The 17,481-nt window shown below is 41.9% G+C and overlaps 1 protein-coding gene across 1 annotated transcript in view; it reads right to left on the bottom strand.

The window, feature by feature from the left end:
* LOC124595271 (fat-like cadherin-related tumor suppressor homolog) overlaps positions 1-17,481 on the bottom strand; it is a 328,958-nt gene that overhangs the window by 60,091 nt on the left and 251,386 nt on the right. Inside the window, exons 4-5 of the mRNA XM_047133946.1 lie at positions 8,090-8,223; positions 4,700-4,765 (exon numbers count right to left, since the gene is read on the bottom strand). Coding sequence (XP_046989902.1) covers positions 4,700-4,765; positions 8,090-8,223 — 200 coding nt within the window. The remainder of the gene's footprint in view (positions 1-4,699; positions 4,766-8,089; positions 8,224-17,481) is intronic.

The raw sequence follows: 17,481 nt of genomic DNA, 5'->3' as shown, positions 1-17,481 counted from the left end.
AACATGATGAGGTGTACTCAATACAGAAAGATTAGAAAACTATCTTCATGAAAATGATCAAAACATTACAAATAAGAAATCTGAACAATGCACTCTACATGAAAATAATGCAAAAAAAACAAACGCCTCTTGATAGCCAAGACAGACATCTTTTATACGTAACACAAAGGAAAATACCAATGTGAAAAATCACCAAAACGGATCTATCAACATGCACCAAAATATTCAGTCCTTAAGAAGTACATTTGTATGTGTAGAAACACTACTGAGTGACGATGATAGCCTGACAGTGGTGTGTTTCACAGAACACTGGCTCCATGAGCAGGAAATACCTCTGCATAATCTATACAACTATTCAATAGCATTACACTTTTGTAGGCCATTACAGAAATGGGAGCAACTCATATACATGAAAAAAAATTACTCTTAAACATTACAAATACCAGAGCTGATCAAGAAAAATACAGTACTGAGTGTTTAGCACTTGAAATTGTAATTCAGAATACAAATATACCATCAAAGTCTACCATTCACGTGACAGAAGTGTCAAATCATTTTAAATAAATTAGATAGTGTGTTAAATAAGACAACTAGCTGTAAAGGAAACAACAAAATTGTACTGTGCAGCGACTTCAACATTGCTTACAGTAAGATACTGAGACTGAAAGAGGATCTCTGCTCAACTCCTTGTCTCATACAATTTACATAATGCAATCAGTGACTATATCAGGACTGCTACAAACAATGCTTTTACTATAGATTATATGGTCACCAACATAAAGGCAGATTACTATAAAGTAATTGTTATAACCTTTAATCACCAATAATTGCGTGAATATTCAAACACACTCACTTAGAAACAATAGCTGGTTACATGATAACAACTCAGTATCTCTTATTCGACTGCCGTGCCGTGACATGCGGCCGGCGCTGTTCGTAGCTAGGTAGCGCTCCCGCGCTCAGCCGAGTTGCGGAGCGCTTCTATCGCCGTTTGCGCGTACTGTCGTGGCACTGTCACAACACTTTTCCCCCCTTGAAAAAAAAAAAAACACTCACTTCCTTGGCGACATGGACAGTGCGGAGACATCCATGGCCTCTTGTGAGGCCCCGAGAAGATCCCGCGGAGAGACACGAGAGCATGGTCGAAAATGTCCAGGACGGAAGCTCGTGCGTGGAACGTGCCTCCTGGATGAGATGATGGGTGAAAACTCCGGAGCAGCATCCATAGGTGTCGTGGACCTAGGGGTGTGCTCCAGCTAGATCGGTCCCGGAGAAGGCAGCGTCGCGACTGGGGCCGGTTCCGGCATACTTGGAAGCGGTAGCGACATCAGCTGCATCAACACGTACGGTAGATCGACAGCAACGACAGGACTGGCTTCTTGGGCTGGTGGAGGCGAAGGAAGCGGCGGTGGCACCGGCGTGGCCACCACTCGTGGGCGCATCTTGTTGTAATGGCGAACAACCATGCCGTCGTCCGTACGTATTTCACAAAGCCGGCGGCCGCGAAGAGCATTGACCACCCCTGGAATCCATTTAGGGCGAGATCCATACCCTCGTGCCCACATGTCGGCACCCACCGAGTATTTTCCCGCACTAGGGGACACAGCACAAGGCCTGACAGGGTGAAGCAGGTGCAGTAGAGTGCGCGGTTGGCGGCCATGCAAGAGTTCAGCAGGGTTGCGAGCACCCAGAGGCGTGAAGTGATAAGAACTCAGAAATTGCAGCAGAGCGTCATCTGTGGAAAAATCACTAAAGAATTTTTTCATCTGGCTTTTGAAAGTGCGGACAAGGCGCTCGACCTCCCTATTTGATTGTGGATGGAAGGGCGGTGCTGTAACATGATGAATCCCGTGTCCAGTACAAAAATCACGGAAGGCCTGCGAAGAGAACTGAGGGCCATTGTCCGTGACGATCGTGGTTGGAAGACCTTCTAGCGCAAAGATTTTGGACAAAGCCAGCGTCGACGCCACAGTGGTGGGCGATGGACATCGAACAACAAACGGAAACTTCGAGAAGGCGTCAATCAACAGTAGCCAATAAGTACCGAGGAAGGGGCCGGCAAAGTCAGCGTGCACCCGTTCCCATGGCTGCGCCGGATCAGGCCACGGAGAGGGCATTGTACGAGGTGCAGCCAGTTGTTGAGCACGTTGAGCACAAGCAGCAACCATGTGGGCGATGTCCGAATCAATACCGGACCAATAAACGTGCCTGTGGGCCAGGAACTTAGTCCGAGAAATACCCCAATGGCCTTCATGCAACAGTTTGAGAACAACTTTGCGAAGAGAGGCTGGCACCACGACCTGTGGAGATGCGCCATCCGTGGCCAGAAGAAGAACACCATCACGAACAGACAGACGAAGGCGCAAGGCATGGTTGTTGCGAAGGGGATCCGATGCCCAGCCCTTGGTCCTGTCCGGCCAACCCCGTTGAACAAAACTGATCACCTGACGCAGGACCGGGTCCCGCACAGTAGCCGACGCGTCCTGCAAACCTGTAAGTGGAAAACCCTCGACCGCACGATGTTCTTCCTCATCAATGTGGAAACAGAGTAGTTCATCACGATCGAAAACCGGGTCGGGGCCCATCGGCAATCGTGACAATGCATCAGCATTGGTGTGCTGGGCCGTGGGGTGATAGTGAATCTCATAGCGAAAACAAGACAAGTATAAGGCCCCACGTTGCAGGCGGTGAGCTGCCTTATCCGGAAGCGACGCCGATAGGCTGAACAGAGAGACCAGCGGCTTGTGGTCGGTGATGAGGTGAAACTTAGAACCATACAAAAAAAACGCTGAACTTTTTTTAGAGCATAAATGATAGCGAGCGCCTCCTTTAATCACCAATAATTGCGTGGATATTCAAACACACTCACTTAGAAACAATAGCTGGTTACATGATAACAACTCAATATCTCTTATTCGACTGCCGTGCCGTGACATGCGGCCGGCGCCGTTCGTAGCTAGGTGGCGCTCCCGCACTCAGCCGAGTTGCGGAGCGCCTCTATCGCCGTTTGCGCGTACTGTAGTGGCACTGTCACAACAGTGATAATAACCAATCAGACCTACTAGAAGAAATTCAATAAAAATCAATACTATTTGTGGACGACACAAACATTTAAATTAAGGGAATGGATCTAGAATAAGCTACAAATGGAGCTGAAAGTGTATTATGTGCACTAGAAAACTGGTTTAGAAATAATAAACAGATTTATATATAAATCATAAAATTCAAAAACAATCGACCAGAAGATAACGAGTTATTATCACAAATTAAGAAATACAGCCTTGAATAAGTACCATGTGTAAGATTTCTGAATTTTCACCTTGATGCTAAATTAACATGGACAGAGCACATCAGTAGTATAAAAAGTAAATTAAATCCAGGCCGCTAAGCACTACGGAAGTGAGGCAAAATTTCAAGTATCAAAGTTCGCAAAAATGCTTTACTTTGTGCACTTTGAACCAATAATATCATCGGTACTCATTGTACAGAAAAGGGCTATAGGCATCATGATCAATGCAAAACTATGAACAAGTTTTACACACACACACACACACACACACACACACACACACACACACAAACACACACACAACATGAAGCAAGAAACTGTTGGAAACAGAGCAATAGAACACAGGACAAGTCACTACAACATAAGTGTAATGTACATGGGGATATAATTATCCAAGTGCCTTCCAAACAGCATCAGCAAAGTGAAGAACATTAATACCTTTCAATTTTTTTCTGTAAATGAATTTACTGATTATTGCAAGGAAAACTAAAAAATGTAATGAGAAGTAACCACCATTCAATTCAAAAAATGATATAAATGTATGTATGTAAGTTTAAATGTGAGGGCAATAGTCATTTACTGTGAAAAAATAACTGAATACACTGTACCATATCATAAATGTATTACGCTGTAATTTGTGCTGTAAATGCTCTAAGCTGCAGAAAATTTTTATTGTATAATAAAACTGTCAAAGTGTGTATATTCAACGTGTATATGTATTGAAACAACATGTATCAAATGAAATACATCAAATGGCCAGATACATAAATAAATATTCTAAAATGTTCAAAAAGATTAATTAATAGATGAGAATACCCACAAAAGCTCAAGAACATTTTAGAATAATCTTCAGCCACTGCGTGTGTGTGTGTGTGTGTGTGTGTGTGTGTGTGTGTGTGTGTGTGTGTGTGTGTGTGAATCACATTGCCGTGTATGTTGTCAAAGAGCGGGCAGGGGGTTTAGGGGGAGAGACAGAAAATGACTTTTCATGTATTTGCACGAGTGAGACATGACTGAATTATATATCTATCACGCGTTGCATGTAATATTATTATATTTAACCAATTAAGTGATATTCATCATAAGCACAACTGATATGAGCAATGCTGAACTGATATGAGCAATGCTGCACGAAGTTAGTGGAGGAAGGGGTTCAAGAATGATGTCCCACAAGATATTTCATCTGTTCCTGTTTTTATTATTACACTCAATAAAACACTTTCAAAAGCTGTTCCATTACAAAGCATTTTGCTAATGTTTTCCACATTTTGTAATGTTATTTTATTGTATTTTATTATATTTTATCTTTTGGTGAAATCATTCAAATTGATTACCAAGAATCAGCTTTGAATTCAATACTACCTACTTTCCTTTATGAACATTTTCAATATCATACTGGATACTACTCACAGGGTCTGAAGTCCTCTTGCGTTCACATATGACACTGACAAATACTGAAGATGGTCCATCCACACCCTGAAAAAGAAAACTGCATTTGAATCATATGAAACAGAATGCTGAGTGTTCAGCATTTCACAACAGTTTTGAAAGGAGTTTGTTTTATGACTGGAGCAAATAAACTAATGAAATTACAAGTTCAAAGCAGTAATTACATACAAGGCTTTCTTCAGTCTAAATGTTTAATTTGTGACTAAATTATCAAATGTTTTTCACCAATTATTACCAGCAAAATATCAAGAGAAGTACTCAGTTTCAATCATATGATGAGAAATTATGCCTGGTAGTGCCCACTGTGCTTTTTAAGAGGAGCAAGCAGTATGCTAGTACTGCACTTCACTTCACTTCACCCTATGAACCTCATTTACTATGACAATGGTAACGAGCATCACCATTACCGTTATCTACAACTGGCAGCTACAAAGATGACAATATTGACAATGTTTACATACAGGCAAATGATAACACTTGATTCTAAGTCAAATCAAGACCTTTTTGCCATTCTTTCCTTTTCTCCTTATTCCATCATAATCATTTTACATCCATTCAACATTATTTAATGCAACATAAGAGCTTCATACTGATAAGCAATTGTAAATGAATCAGATACTCAACAACAGATGGCTCTATTTTTGTAGAAAACTGTTGAATGTCATCACACTTCTAATGACCTAAACAAGTACAGTGGAATCTCGCTTAGTGAGCACCTCCCTTAATACGCAATCTGCGTAATGAGCAAAATAAACTGTAAAAAAAATGACTCACTTAATGAGTGATGTTTTGCATAACGAATGGAAGCAATTTAGTGTGACGTCACCAGCCATTTGTACGCGGCGTGAGAAACATTCAACAATATGAAGACCTTTCGTTGTCGGCAGTTGCATATGTACAATGTCTTAAACTTGTGTTCACACTGTGTGTGTGTGTGTGTGTGTGTGTGTGTGTGTGTGTGTGAATGAAACTTATCATTATTGAAACACAACATACATATGGTGAGAGCATTGCTGTTTAGCATGCACATACACTCAGCCTATACCAACTATTTGCACTATCCACAAGAGCAAGGACAAGATTAAGGAGACTGATGCTTCAAAGGAAGTGAAAAAGAGTATCTAAACAATGGTTACATATTCTAGATGATGTAGAAAGGTTGCTCCTTATATGGATAAATGAAATGCAATTGCAAGTCATCACTATTAATGAGAACAACATTTCTGAGAAGGCAAGAATGATTTTTGCCAACCTTGTTAAGAAGACACCAGGCTCATCAGTGGCTGAAGAAGTGTTTAAGGGAAGCTGTGGGTGGTTTGAGAAGTTTAAGAGAAGAATTGGCATCCACAGCGTTATGAGGCATGGAGAAGCAGCCAGCTCCGACACAAAGGCAGCAGAGAACTTCATCAGCAACTTCAAGATGCTCATAGATTCGGAGTGTTATCTGCCTTAACGGGTTTTTAATTATGGCGAGACGGGTCTATTCTGTACAAAGATGCCAGAGTATACCTTTATAACAGCTGAGGAGATGCATTGCCCAGTCACAAGCCAATGAAAGACCGTCTCACACTGCTATTCAATGCCAATGCAAGTGGTGCTTCTTTACCATTCCAAAACTTCACAAGTCTTCAAGAAGTACAAAGTCCAGAAGAGCAGGCTAAATGTGATGTGTAAGTCCAACAACAAGACTCGGGTGACTTGTGATGTTCTTTATGATTGTATCAATGAAGTGTTTGGCCGTTTGGTGAAAAAATATTTGTTTGCGATGAATCTGTCACTCCATATCTTGCTTTTTATGGACAACACTCCTGCCCGTTCTCCAAGCCTACAAGACCACCTCCTTGAAGAATTTCAAATCATCGATATCCAGTGTTTGCCTCCCATCACCACTCCATCAATATAGACTATGGACCAGCAGATTATTTCTAACTTTAAGAAGCTCTACACTAAAGCACTCTTTAAGCACTGCTTTCAGATGACTGAAGCTACCAATCTCACTCTCTGAAATTTCGGGAAATGTCACTTCAACATCTTTGCCTGCATGAAGATGATTGAAAAGGCTTGGGAAGGATTACCAAGAGAACTCTCACTTCTGCATGGAAGAAGCTTTTGCTGGAGTACATTTTTGGATGTTACTCTCGTCATGATCAGTATTTTTCAATTCTTGCACGACTGTTACTTTGTATGGGAAAAGTTCTAATTTTTTTCCTTGCTGCTGTGTGGGCCATTCCGACACTTACATCTATTTCCTAGGTGAGTTTTCTTACTGACTTGTTCAGACTCATGGACATTTTATCAGAAATATCAAGTAGTTTATCCTCAGACAAAACGCTAGGACGACCACTTCTCAGTGCATCTGTCACTGAACCCAAACTTTGAAATTTGTTAACCAAATCTCGCACAGTACAGCGATGTGGGAGTGTTGTCTCTGGGAAAACTGAATTAAATGTTTGAAGAACTGAAACTGTGTAATTACTGCCAGCTTTGAACACGTGTTCGACTAAAAACGTGTTCTTCAATGGTTAGCATTTTAACAGTGACAAAAACGAAACAAATGAATAAAGGAATTAAACTTAAACGTTCACATCAACATGTAGCGACACACACCAACGATACTACTGACGCTGGATGAGATAAACGAAACAGTGGAACGTTGGGAGAGTTCACTTGAAGGGAAGTAACCCAGCCAGGCAAACAATCATGTGGCACGAGCGACTAACAATCATACGGCACTTCGGAGAGACTTTTTGAACACCTGTTATAATTGTTTTTGTTTACCATGTTTAATGTAACAAGCCAAACAGGGTTATTAACTGGGAAAATTATCTTTTTTATGTTAGAATTGGTCTGTACGTAACGTAAAATCTCAAGCCTTGTAGCTGGTAGATTTATCAACATCCTCCCAATAGCCTGTACTTGCGAGCAATTAACTTTTCTCTTCTCCAAGATGGAGGCCTGGATTGCTACTCAGCATGTCACAACTGATAGTGAGCTCAAGGTTGTTGTCAACAACTGGTTGAAGCACAAGGTGGCATCATTCTTTGGTGAAGGAGTAAAGAAGATGGTATCATGGTTTGATAAATGTTTGAATTTTGATAGCGACTCCATCAAAAAGTAATGACAACATGTTGGTACAGACTTTATATAAACTAAATTTTACCTATTTTTCCTTTAATAGCACATCGGTGATTAATTTATGAATAGTACTTGTAGTGAGATGTAATTTTGGATAGCAAAATCTTTATTTTCAAATTGTTAATAGTACTGATTTCAATTACATGCAATTAACAATGAGTAGTCTATGCAATCGTTAACTTCAGTTTTTGCAGGACACAATCATTAGCTACTCACTTCCTTGTCAAGACGGCGAGTTAGCGTCAGGTTCTTTGTCCCAGGGACTATCCTCAGTGGACTATCAATTTCTTGCAGATGGAGTTCTATGTTACCCACACCAAGGCTTGGATCACCCAAAATGTGAAGTATTCCTGCAAAGATGTTAAAAATCTGTAAATAATCTTTAAACATTATTCATGAGAGAGTCCATTCATGAAAATGAGAACTACCGCTACTTACTTTTAGGGAGTTTCAATCAGATAACAAGAGCTACTTACTTAGTTTTTCAAGAAGACAGGGGTGGTAAGCCAAACTTTGTCAAATTCACATGCTCGCTTTACTACCATTTGACTGGTCAGTGCACAAGACTAAGTGTAGCTTTTCAGCAACTTTCCATACTCACCTCTATTTCTTTGTAGCCAGCTCTCACAGTATGTGAGACTTCATACACCATTACGCTTGCATATATTTCGACATGGGTGAAAAACATTTTGAAACTGTAAATAAACCACTACAGAGGTATATACACTGCTGATAAAAAGCGAAGTATGTAGAAGGGGAGAAGGAATAAAAACTAAACTTTAGGGGTTGAAAGGGTATGTGATGTTATTGCAGTTATTACCAAATCAAGTCAGATTTACAAAGAACTTTGCAGTGAGCCCACTTCTCAGAATGACATCACACTCCCCTCTGGCCTGAATCCATGCACTGATGCAGTTGGAAAGGGTGTCACAAGGCTATTGTATCCTCTTCCGAGATGAGTTGGATCCAGAAGTGTTTTAACTGGTCCTTGATATCCTGGATACAAGTGTTGGGATTGAGTTAATGTCCAAGTTGGTCAGACACATATACTGTAGGGGATTTATCTGCAGACCTTACTGGCCCTGCGAGTACCTCAGCATCATGTAGGCAGTTCAGTTCATAGACACACATGCTGTGTGTGGACGATACCGTCCTGTTGAAAAGTAGCACCGCAATACTATCGCATGAGAGGTAACACATGAGGTGGCAGAATATCTGACATCACTGTGCCATCAGAATTCCCTTAATCACTACCAGTCGTGCATGACCAGAAGCCATACAAAATGACTCCCCACAGGCCATGAGACCATTCCATTCACAACTTTTTTTATATTTATTTTTAGTTTACAACCTATGAAAGACAAAGGATGACCAGTTTTATGGCTAGCACTGCTGTTTGTGTGTGTGTTCATAAAGAGATTCTCAAATAGTGATGCTACTGACAGGACCTGCAATCTTTGGATGTCAAATGGTTCTTACAAGCATTGCTAGAGGGAAAGATTTCTACTCTGCTTGCTCACTATTGTTTATGTGAACTCGGGGACTTCAAGCATACATGATATGTATGATAGATAATATTGCCCTGAGTTTATGTTTTACAATTTTTATAACGGAGATAAAAGAATTAAAGATTGTAAGAGGAAGGATTAACTTGCAGTTGTGGATGGACTGATCTGTTGGCGCTGATTCTTTAGAGGATGTCTGGACAATAACACAGGAAACCAAACCAAGTACAAGGAGTAAGATAAATAATATACAAAACTTGGCTGCATTTGCATGGCTAGTTAGCATCCCGAAGTGCTGAATTTAGTAACTGACAGACAAGAGAATAGTATGTGCTTCATACAGTGCTGTAATGCATGAAAAGTGACTCAGTTGCTAGCATCCTGGGCAGTGACTGTAGTAGCAGCCACCTATTTGAAAGAACTGTTTCAAGAATTGCAAATTGTGTAAGGTTAATGCATGAATGGTTTTATGAAATAATAGTCAGTAGAATTGGACTTGCCTAATCTCCTTCAGGTGTGGTTAGTAGGCTATTGGTTTCTTTTTTCTATGGATACATAGAGCTGTAATTTTGCAAAGTAGTCAAAATGTCTAGAGAGAGAGAGAGAGAGAGAGAGAGAGAGAGAGAGAGAGAGAGAGAGAGAGAGAGGGGGAGGGAGGGAGGGAGGGAGGGAGGGAGAGAGGGAGGGAGGGAGGGAGGGAGGGAGGGAGGGAGGGAGGGAGAGAGAGAGAGAGAGAGAGCGATTGGTGAACACTTGACTATTATAGCCAATCAGGAAAAAGGCAAACATGAAGAAAGAGAAATTATAAATAAGGTAAGGGAAGAAGATTTAAACAAATTCCAAAGTATTGTGAAAGCAGTTAATATTAAAGTGGACCAACAATTATAACATTTTTCATCTCAGCTAGATAGCAAGTTTGATTCTAGATTAAATAAAGTAGAAGACAAAGTAACAACTTGGAATGATTCTGTTGCTGAGGTTATAGTAAAAGAGCAATAGAACAATGTTGATAGACTGGTAAACTACAAACTATGTACTGTGTGTTCAAGCAAGAGACAGTGTTTGTGAAAAATGGTAGCTACTGTGTTCAACATGAATTAGAGTCACTGAACAAAAATACAGCTGCAGAATACCAGAAGCTCAGACATGCATTATAAAAAGGCTGAGCGAGTGCGCTGTCAGTCAATACTCTTAGGATAACTGGTGTGGAATCAATAGGAAATGTAAAGATGCAACAGAAGGAATCAATTAGTCATGATCATGACTCACCATAATACAAGGAACCAGACAGCACTGTTAAATTTGTTAGAGGGTAAGAACTATACAAGAGAATGAAGCATTATCATCTAACAATGTTTATAAGAATTTAGACCAAAGCGAGATAAATCAAGGAAATGGTAGTAACTGGAAAGAGGATTTAATGTTTTCTATGGACAAAGAAATAGTACAAAAATTTCCAAAATTTGATCCTCATGGAAAAACCCATCAGTATTATGTTTAAGTTCTTTCCACCGTATTTTGTCAACAGTTTAGGATGATAAGGAGAATATATGTTTTAATGTTTCAATCACATGGAGGGTAATGCACATCAATTGAGTTTATTAAATGTATACCAATTCGAGCCCTGTAAGGAGGTGAAAGGTACTGTGCTGCAACTCTGATAGCCTCTTCTGTGCAAATGTCAACCTCACCTTTGCATGGTGTACCCACTACCACAGATGAGGCTCTGGCAACCTAGTACTGGTGGCATAGCCAAACTGGACAAACAGAATGATAGAAAATGGCATTCGCCCCCATATTGGTTTGGAGAGTAAAGGGACCAAACTACAAGGTCATCAGTGCCTTTTACTCATGTATTCCAGGGAGAAAGTAAAAAGGCGTAAAATTAACTGGGAACCATTCTGAAAGGGAAGACAAAAGATGCAAACCAAAAGGGGAAAATGTGCACTTACAGGAAGAAAGCGGTGGAAGGTATTAAAATAATATAGCAGAGGGCCTGGGCTAGTTGATCATAAAAATAAAAGGGATGCACCAGCCACTCTGTAACACACTGAAATCTCCAGCCAAAGAAAAACAAAGGCTGGAGAAACACAAACAGGGTAAAGACTAACATCAAGGCAAACCAACAGCAAAGAAAAAGTGAGGAAGAGTTAAAAAAAGAGTGAGGGTGAAGGCCTGGGAGAGAATGCCAGACACCCACCCATAGATTGAGTGATAAAAAGGTAGAACTAGACCAGCTGTTGAGGCATTTTTTCCTGACACCATAGGCAGTGTGGCGGGAAGATTAAGTCTGCCTCAGGGTGGTTGAAATTGGGCAGTCCAACAAGATGTTGACCACAGTCAAGTGCAAATCACAGCAACGATGAGATGGGTCCTCACGATGTAGAAGGTCACCATGAGTCATCCAAGTATGGCCAATGCAGAGCCAGCAAAGAACAAGAGTGTCCCTGGAAGTGGTTCACATGGATGACCTCCACACATTTGTTGTCTCCTTGATAACACTTAGTTTATTTGTTCTACTGACAGTATCCCAGATCCCAAAAACTTTACAGTGCAAGACCAATCGGAGATTAGTCTCCAGTGTGCTGATCTCTAGGGTCAGTTTATTGGTAGCTTTTTTTAGCCAGCCTATCAGTAAGTTAATTGCCTGGAATCCTGACATGTCCTGGAGTCCAAATGAAGGACACTGGCATTCCACAGTTTTCGAGGGCATAAAGAGGCTCCTGGACAGTGATTAGCAAAGGATGGCAAGGAAGCACTGGTCGAGAGCTTGTAGGCTGCTTAAGGAGTCACTATAGATGACACAGGACTTACCTGCGCAGAAGTGGATACGCTCAAGAGTGAGAGAGACGACTACCAACTCTGCAGTGAAAACACTGCAGCTATCAAACAAGGAGTGCCGTTCAGTACATCCAACATGAGCGTAAGCAAAACCAATGCGACCATAGACTGTCGAGCCACCAGTGCAGACTATTTCTGAGCCCTAGAACTCGCCAAGGATAGAGAAAAATTGCTGGTGGTGGGTCTCAGGTGGAACTGAGTCTTTTGGACCTTACAACAGGTCCAGAAGAAGCTGTGGCCAAGGCATTGACCATGGAGGTGTACGTGAGTGGACCCGGAGGAAAGGTGGCAGAGGGAAAGATTCAAATTCTATGAGAAGGGACCGGACATGGACTGCAACTGAAATCCCCCATGTGGGCCACTGTTGTGGCCGATGGGTAGTTATGTTAGGGAAAAGGAGAAGGCAATTTAGATTTTGAGGTGAACTATGAACATGGGAGGTATAAAGAACAAGCAGTTGTTGCCTGATATGCAATGGAGGAACTCCACCTTCCACAAGGAGGCTGTTCACTGGGCTCGTTTGGAAAGCTCCCATTGCAAGTCGAACTCCACAGTGGTGCTTCTTCCTTCTTCTTGTAGACAGAGTAAACAGCTTGTCTGGCACCAATGTCCCATAAAGAACCTTAGCAAGGAGTCCTGTACTCTCTGCTATACTCCACGTCTTCCAACCCAAGATGTTAGCGTCTGGAGTGAGATCAATATCAATTGCCCTCAATGTCTTGTAAATAGGAACACTGTACTGCCAGCGATGATGATATTCACGTCGCAGAGGCATTGCTGAAGCACGTTAACACAGGACTCCTTGCTAAGTTTCCTTATTGGACATTGGTGTCAGACAAGCTGTTTACTCTGTCTACAAGAAGAAGGAAGAAGCTCAATGCAGATGAGTATCTGTTCATATGGGCCAAAGTAGGCAATAATAATTGTAAAATAAAGATCACTGGTGGCTGTATGTTCTATTATAGACAATAAAAATTACCTTCTCGCCTTCCCTTATCTTTCCCATTTTTTTTTTAAATCTTACTCTCCAGATGTTAACATCTTGGGTTGGAAGACATGGAGTATAGCAGAGAGTACAGGACTCCTTGCTGAGGTTCCTTACGAGACATTGGTGCCAGACAAGCCGTTTACTCTGTGCCTGGCGGCCACAATGCTGAGAGTGATGCTGAAGCATATGCCACGCTCCCGTAGTCAAGACGGGACTGCACAAGGACTTTGTACAGGTGCAGCAGTGTAGGGTGATCTGCACCCCAGTCAGTGTAGCTAAGGCATTGGAGAATACTGAGATGCTGCCAGCAGATTTCCTTAAGCTGATGAAAATGGGAAAGCCAAGTTACGTGGGCATTAAAAACCAGTCATAGAAAGTGATAAGTCTCCACTACGTAGTTGGTCATTGAGGTAAAGTTCTGGATGTGGGTGGAAGACAGAAATGCATGACGCAAGTCTTGGAGCACAAAAACTGAAAGCTGTGAGTGATGGCCCATGACTGTGTCTTTCATATGGCTCCCTGCAGTCAGTGTTCAGCCACACCAACAATAGAGGAGCAAAACAAAATACAAGTCATCAGCATATAAAAAGGGTGATACAGAGGACGTGACTGCCACTGCAATACCATTAATGGCCACTAAAAGGAGCCCTGTGGGACCCCATTCTCTTGGATATGGAGGGGAACAATGTGAAGCACCGACTAACCCTGAAGGTGTGGAGTGACAAAAAGTTCTGTACAAAAATCATGAGCTGGCCTTGGAGACCCCACCCGTGCAATGTAGCAAGGATGTGGTGGTGCCAAGTGGTGTCATATGCTTTCATCAGGTCAAGAAAGACAGCAATAAGGGGTTGGCAGTGGGAAAAGGCCATTTGGATGGCAGACTCCTTGGTTGGGAGCAAGTGCCAAGGCTCAGAGGTGGTAGCCCCACTGTGGCAATTGGCTGTTGTAGGCTAACAACCCACAACTGCTTCAAATTAATATGTTAAAGAAACTAAGAGAGCCTGCTGGACGGTTGGGCTTCATCAAAGCCCTATGCTCTGCATAAGAGCAACAGGAAATAAGCCAAGTACATCAGGTTGAGTCCTATACTCAATTTGAAAGGAATTTAAAAGCCCAGTTTTGGTCATCTGGTGTGCAAAAAAGATGGTTGTTACAGTTTCTGGGACCAAGAGTTTGCACTGATTCGTGGTGTGGATACAGAAACCTCACAGAGTAAGAGTAAATGTAGTAACATATTGACTGAAGACAGTGTGTGGGGAAAATGAAGCAGATGAGGAATCTGGCAAACAAAATGCTGTCAGACCAAATAAAATTAATTATAAAAGAAAAAGAATTTGAAACCATTCATAACAATTTACCACATACGAGTAAAGGGATAGCACCAAAGGGAACTATATAAGAGTGTACTGAGGGAGAACCAACCCTCGAAACAATAAAATGGGCAGAACTTAGAGAGGTTAAGAAAACAATAAACAAAAATGGTTAATGCAAAAATTAGAAAATAAGCTATAGATTACTAAACGAAATTTAATCAGAAAGCAGATTTTCCAAAACATTAGGTAAGAGAATGAGTATTGTTAAGGATTCACATGATGATGATAAAATGGATAGGCAAATTAAGAAATTTTTCAATCTTCATCAAAGATCATTTGAGGCGAAAGAAATTTGACTTCTCAATGCACTAGTTAGTAAAGACCCCATGCCACAACAAAAATTAGGGCTATACAGTGGGTATGATTTAAAAAAGTATGTAGCTGACTTGCCTAACAATAAAAAAAGACTGCATGTAATAGAACAAAACAAAAGAAGGAATAAGCCAAATAGGAGAAAAACTAGTCCAGAGGAAAATTTGAGATTCAAGAATGAAAGATTTGGTTGGTTTGTTGAGAACAGGAGGGAGGGGGGGGGGGGGGAGGGAGGCAGGGAGGGGGGACTGTGAGACTAGGGTTGCCCCAGAGATGCTTCTCACTATGGGACACCAGCAATGCTGCCAACCTTTCCTGATCCCAATATCATATCATGATCAAGAGAACAGGGATGACACCATGGGGAGAAGACACAAGAAAAGTGGAAACAAAATGGCACAAAAGATCAGACAAAATGTATGGAAAAGGGGCAGGAGAACCAGCCAGTGTGAAGGCAAGCTCAAGACCTCCATAACCAACACCTATGCTAACTGAGGGTCTCTAATTCCAGAAGGAAATTCAGGTTAACATTGGAGGACAAACCACTTTCGCAAAGAAACCCAAGGGCGGGCGTAACCAAGTGAGGGCTGTCCACTAAAACCCAGGACAAGGAAGATGGGAGGGTGTATTTAGTACGAAAGACCAAAAGATGGGGACGACACAGCAAAATGTGGTTCACCATGGGGGAGAGTCCCGCAGCTACAATAGGGCAATAGTGGAAGGGGGGGGGGGGTTCATTGCAGGGTAAAAAACCATGGGCCAACCTAGTATGGCTGACACAGCTGAACTGATAACCGAAACCACACTCCTTTCAGTTATCTGAGACTACAGACATGTGTGCAAGTTGCATTTGCGTGACCAATTTTAGCTCAAGGGGTTGGCATATAATAGGGAATTATGCACAGTGTATGAACCAGCATGCCATTTAAAAGACGACATCCTGGCAGACCACTTCCCATCAACACTGATCAACGACCATTAACTGACAACATCTGCAACCTATGAACTGGATGCTGCTCACGGCATTTTCGATATCTAGATTGCATTGCACCATTTTTGACCTATGTATGACTTCTTCACAGTGCAGACAATGGCGTCACAGACACTCCCTCTCATGGATCAATGCACTTTCAGTAGATATTCGTTACAACAAGCTGGTCCAGACAACTATAGGACACACAATTACTAGACCAACTATGCAACATCACAACCGACTTCCAAATCGAATGTCACACAATTCCTGGTTTGTCAACATAAGTCATGTGTGATGTGTCACAGAGCACTTAAGATTCCTTGTCCAACTCATTACAAGGAAGGCTATTTTCTACTGACTGCACAGTTGTCACATCCATGCATGTGTCCATCCGAAAACTGATCATGAACCATTTTGTATGACTGAATATCAAATGTGATTGAACGCCTTGTATCAAAGCTTGTACAGCCTGCAAACCCTCTAACATAGGCTGGAATGCACAGCTGGAACACAGCCACTATTCGATACTTGAGGGTCACTTCCAGCATGTGCACCTGGATCTGTTTGTGACCACTCCCTGAATCAGGTGGCTTCCACTACATTTTTCAGCTGTCAGTTGTGTCATCCATTGTGTTGTTCATTGTGTGGAAGCCATGCCACATTCAGATGTCATGGCAGAATCCATGGAGAAGGCATTTGTTCCCTTACAGATTCTTTTTGGTTGCCCTTACTGTATCACGACTCATCAAGTCCGCCAATTTGAATCCGCACTCTCCACCAAACACTGCAATTTGTGTGGTATTCAGGGGCTCCAAACCACAGCCTGCAACCATCAAAGCAATTGTTTAGTGGAGCACTGGCACCACATACTTAAAATATTGGTCATGTGTCACAGAGGTGGTTGGATGGAATATCCGCTGTGTATGCTCTTGGACATGTGTCCGGTGTATAAGAGCCCTCCACAACTCCTGAATAGTGAACCTCTTACACTACTGGCAGACTTTGTGTCATGAATGCAACTGCCAATGGACATGGAACTCCCTACATCATCTGCAAGGTCAATCTGCACATCGCACACCTCAGGATACCACCCTTGCAGACACACATACCACACAAAATCCTTTCATAAACCCCTAAAAGACTCAAATGATGTTATGCTGAGGGAACCATCCTATTCCGGCCCCCAAAGAATGATAAAACAAAGTGACAACACCTTGATACAATACTGCAATGCCTGTGTTGGTCAGGGGTACGATATAATGTTCCTTCAGACTCATAGTTGACAACACATGGGAGTTTGGTCTGGACATGAAGCATGCTCAGCTAGCATAATGATAAGGTGACTGCTCACGAGAGGTGAGAAATCTGGGTTTTTGATATTCTACTCTATGGAAAACTGACAGATGTTAAAGTGAATGTCTCAAGCCTGTGTGGATCCTACACGATACCCCCAGTATAGTTGACAATGCTGTGATCCACTTAGACACCAATTTACATACCACCGAAGACAATGTCAGTGCATCAGATACATTGGACGAGAGTGACACTTTCACGGTTTGCCTCAATATGCAGCAATTTCAACTGGAGGATGTGCTGGTGACTTTCTTACCAATGAA

The sequence above is a fragment of the Schistocerca americana genome, chromosome 2 (genome assembly GCF_021461395.2).
Source record: "Schistocerca americana isolate TAMUIC-IGC-003095 chromosome 2, iqSchAmer2.1, whole genome shotgun sequence".
In the NCBI taxonomy this organism is placed as follows: Eukaryota; Metazoa; Arthropoda; class Insecta; order Orthoptera; family Acrididae; genus Schistocerca; species Schistocerca americana.
The sequence above is the reverse complement of the archived record's forward strand: the minus strand, read 5'-3'. Positions and strand labels throughout refer to the sequence as shown.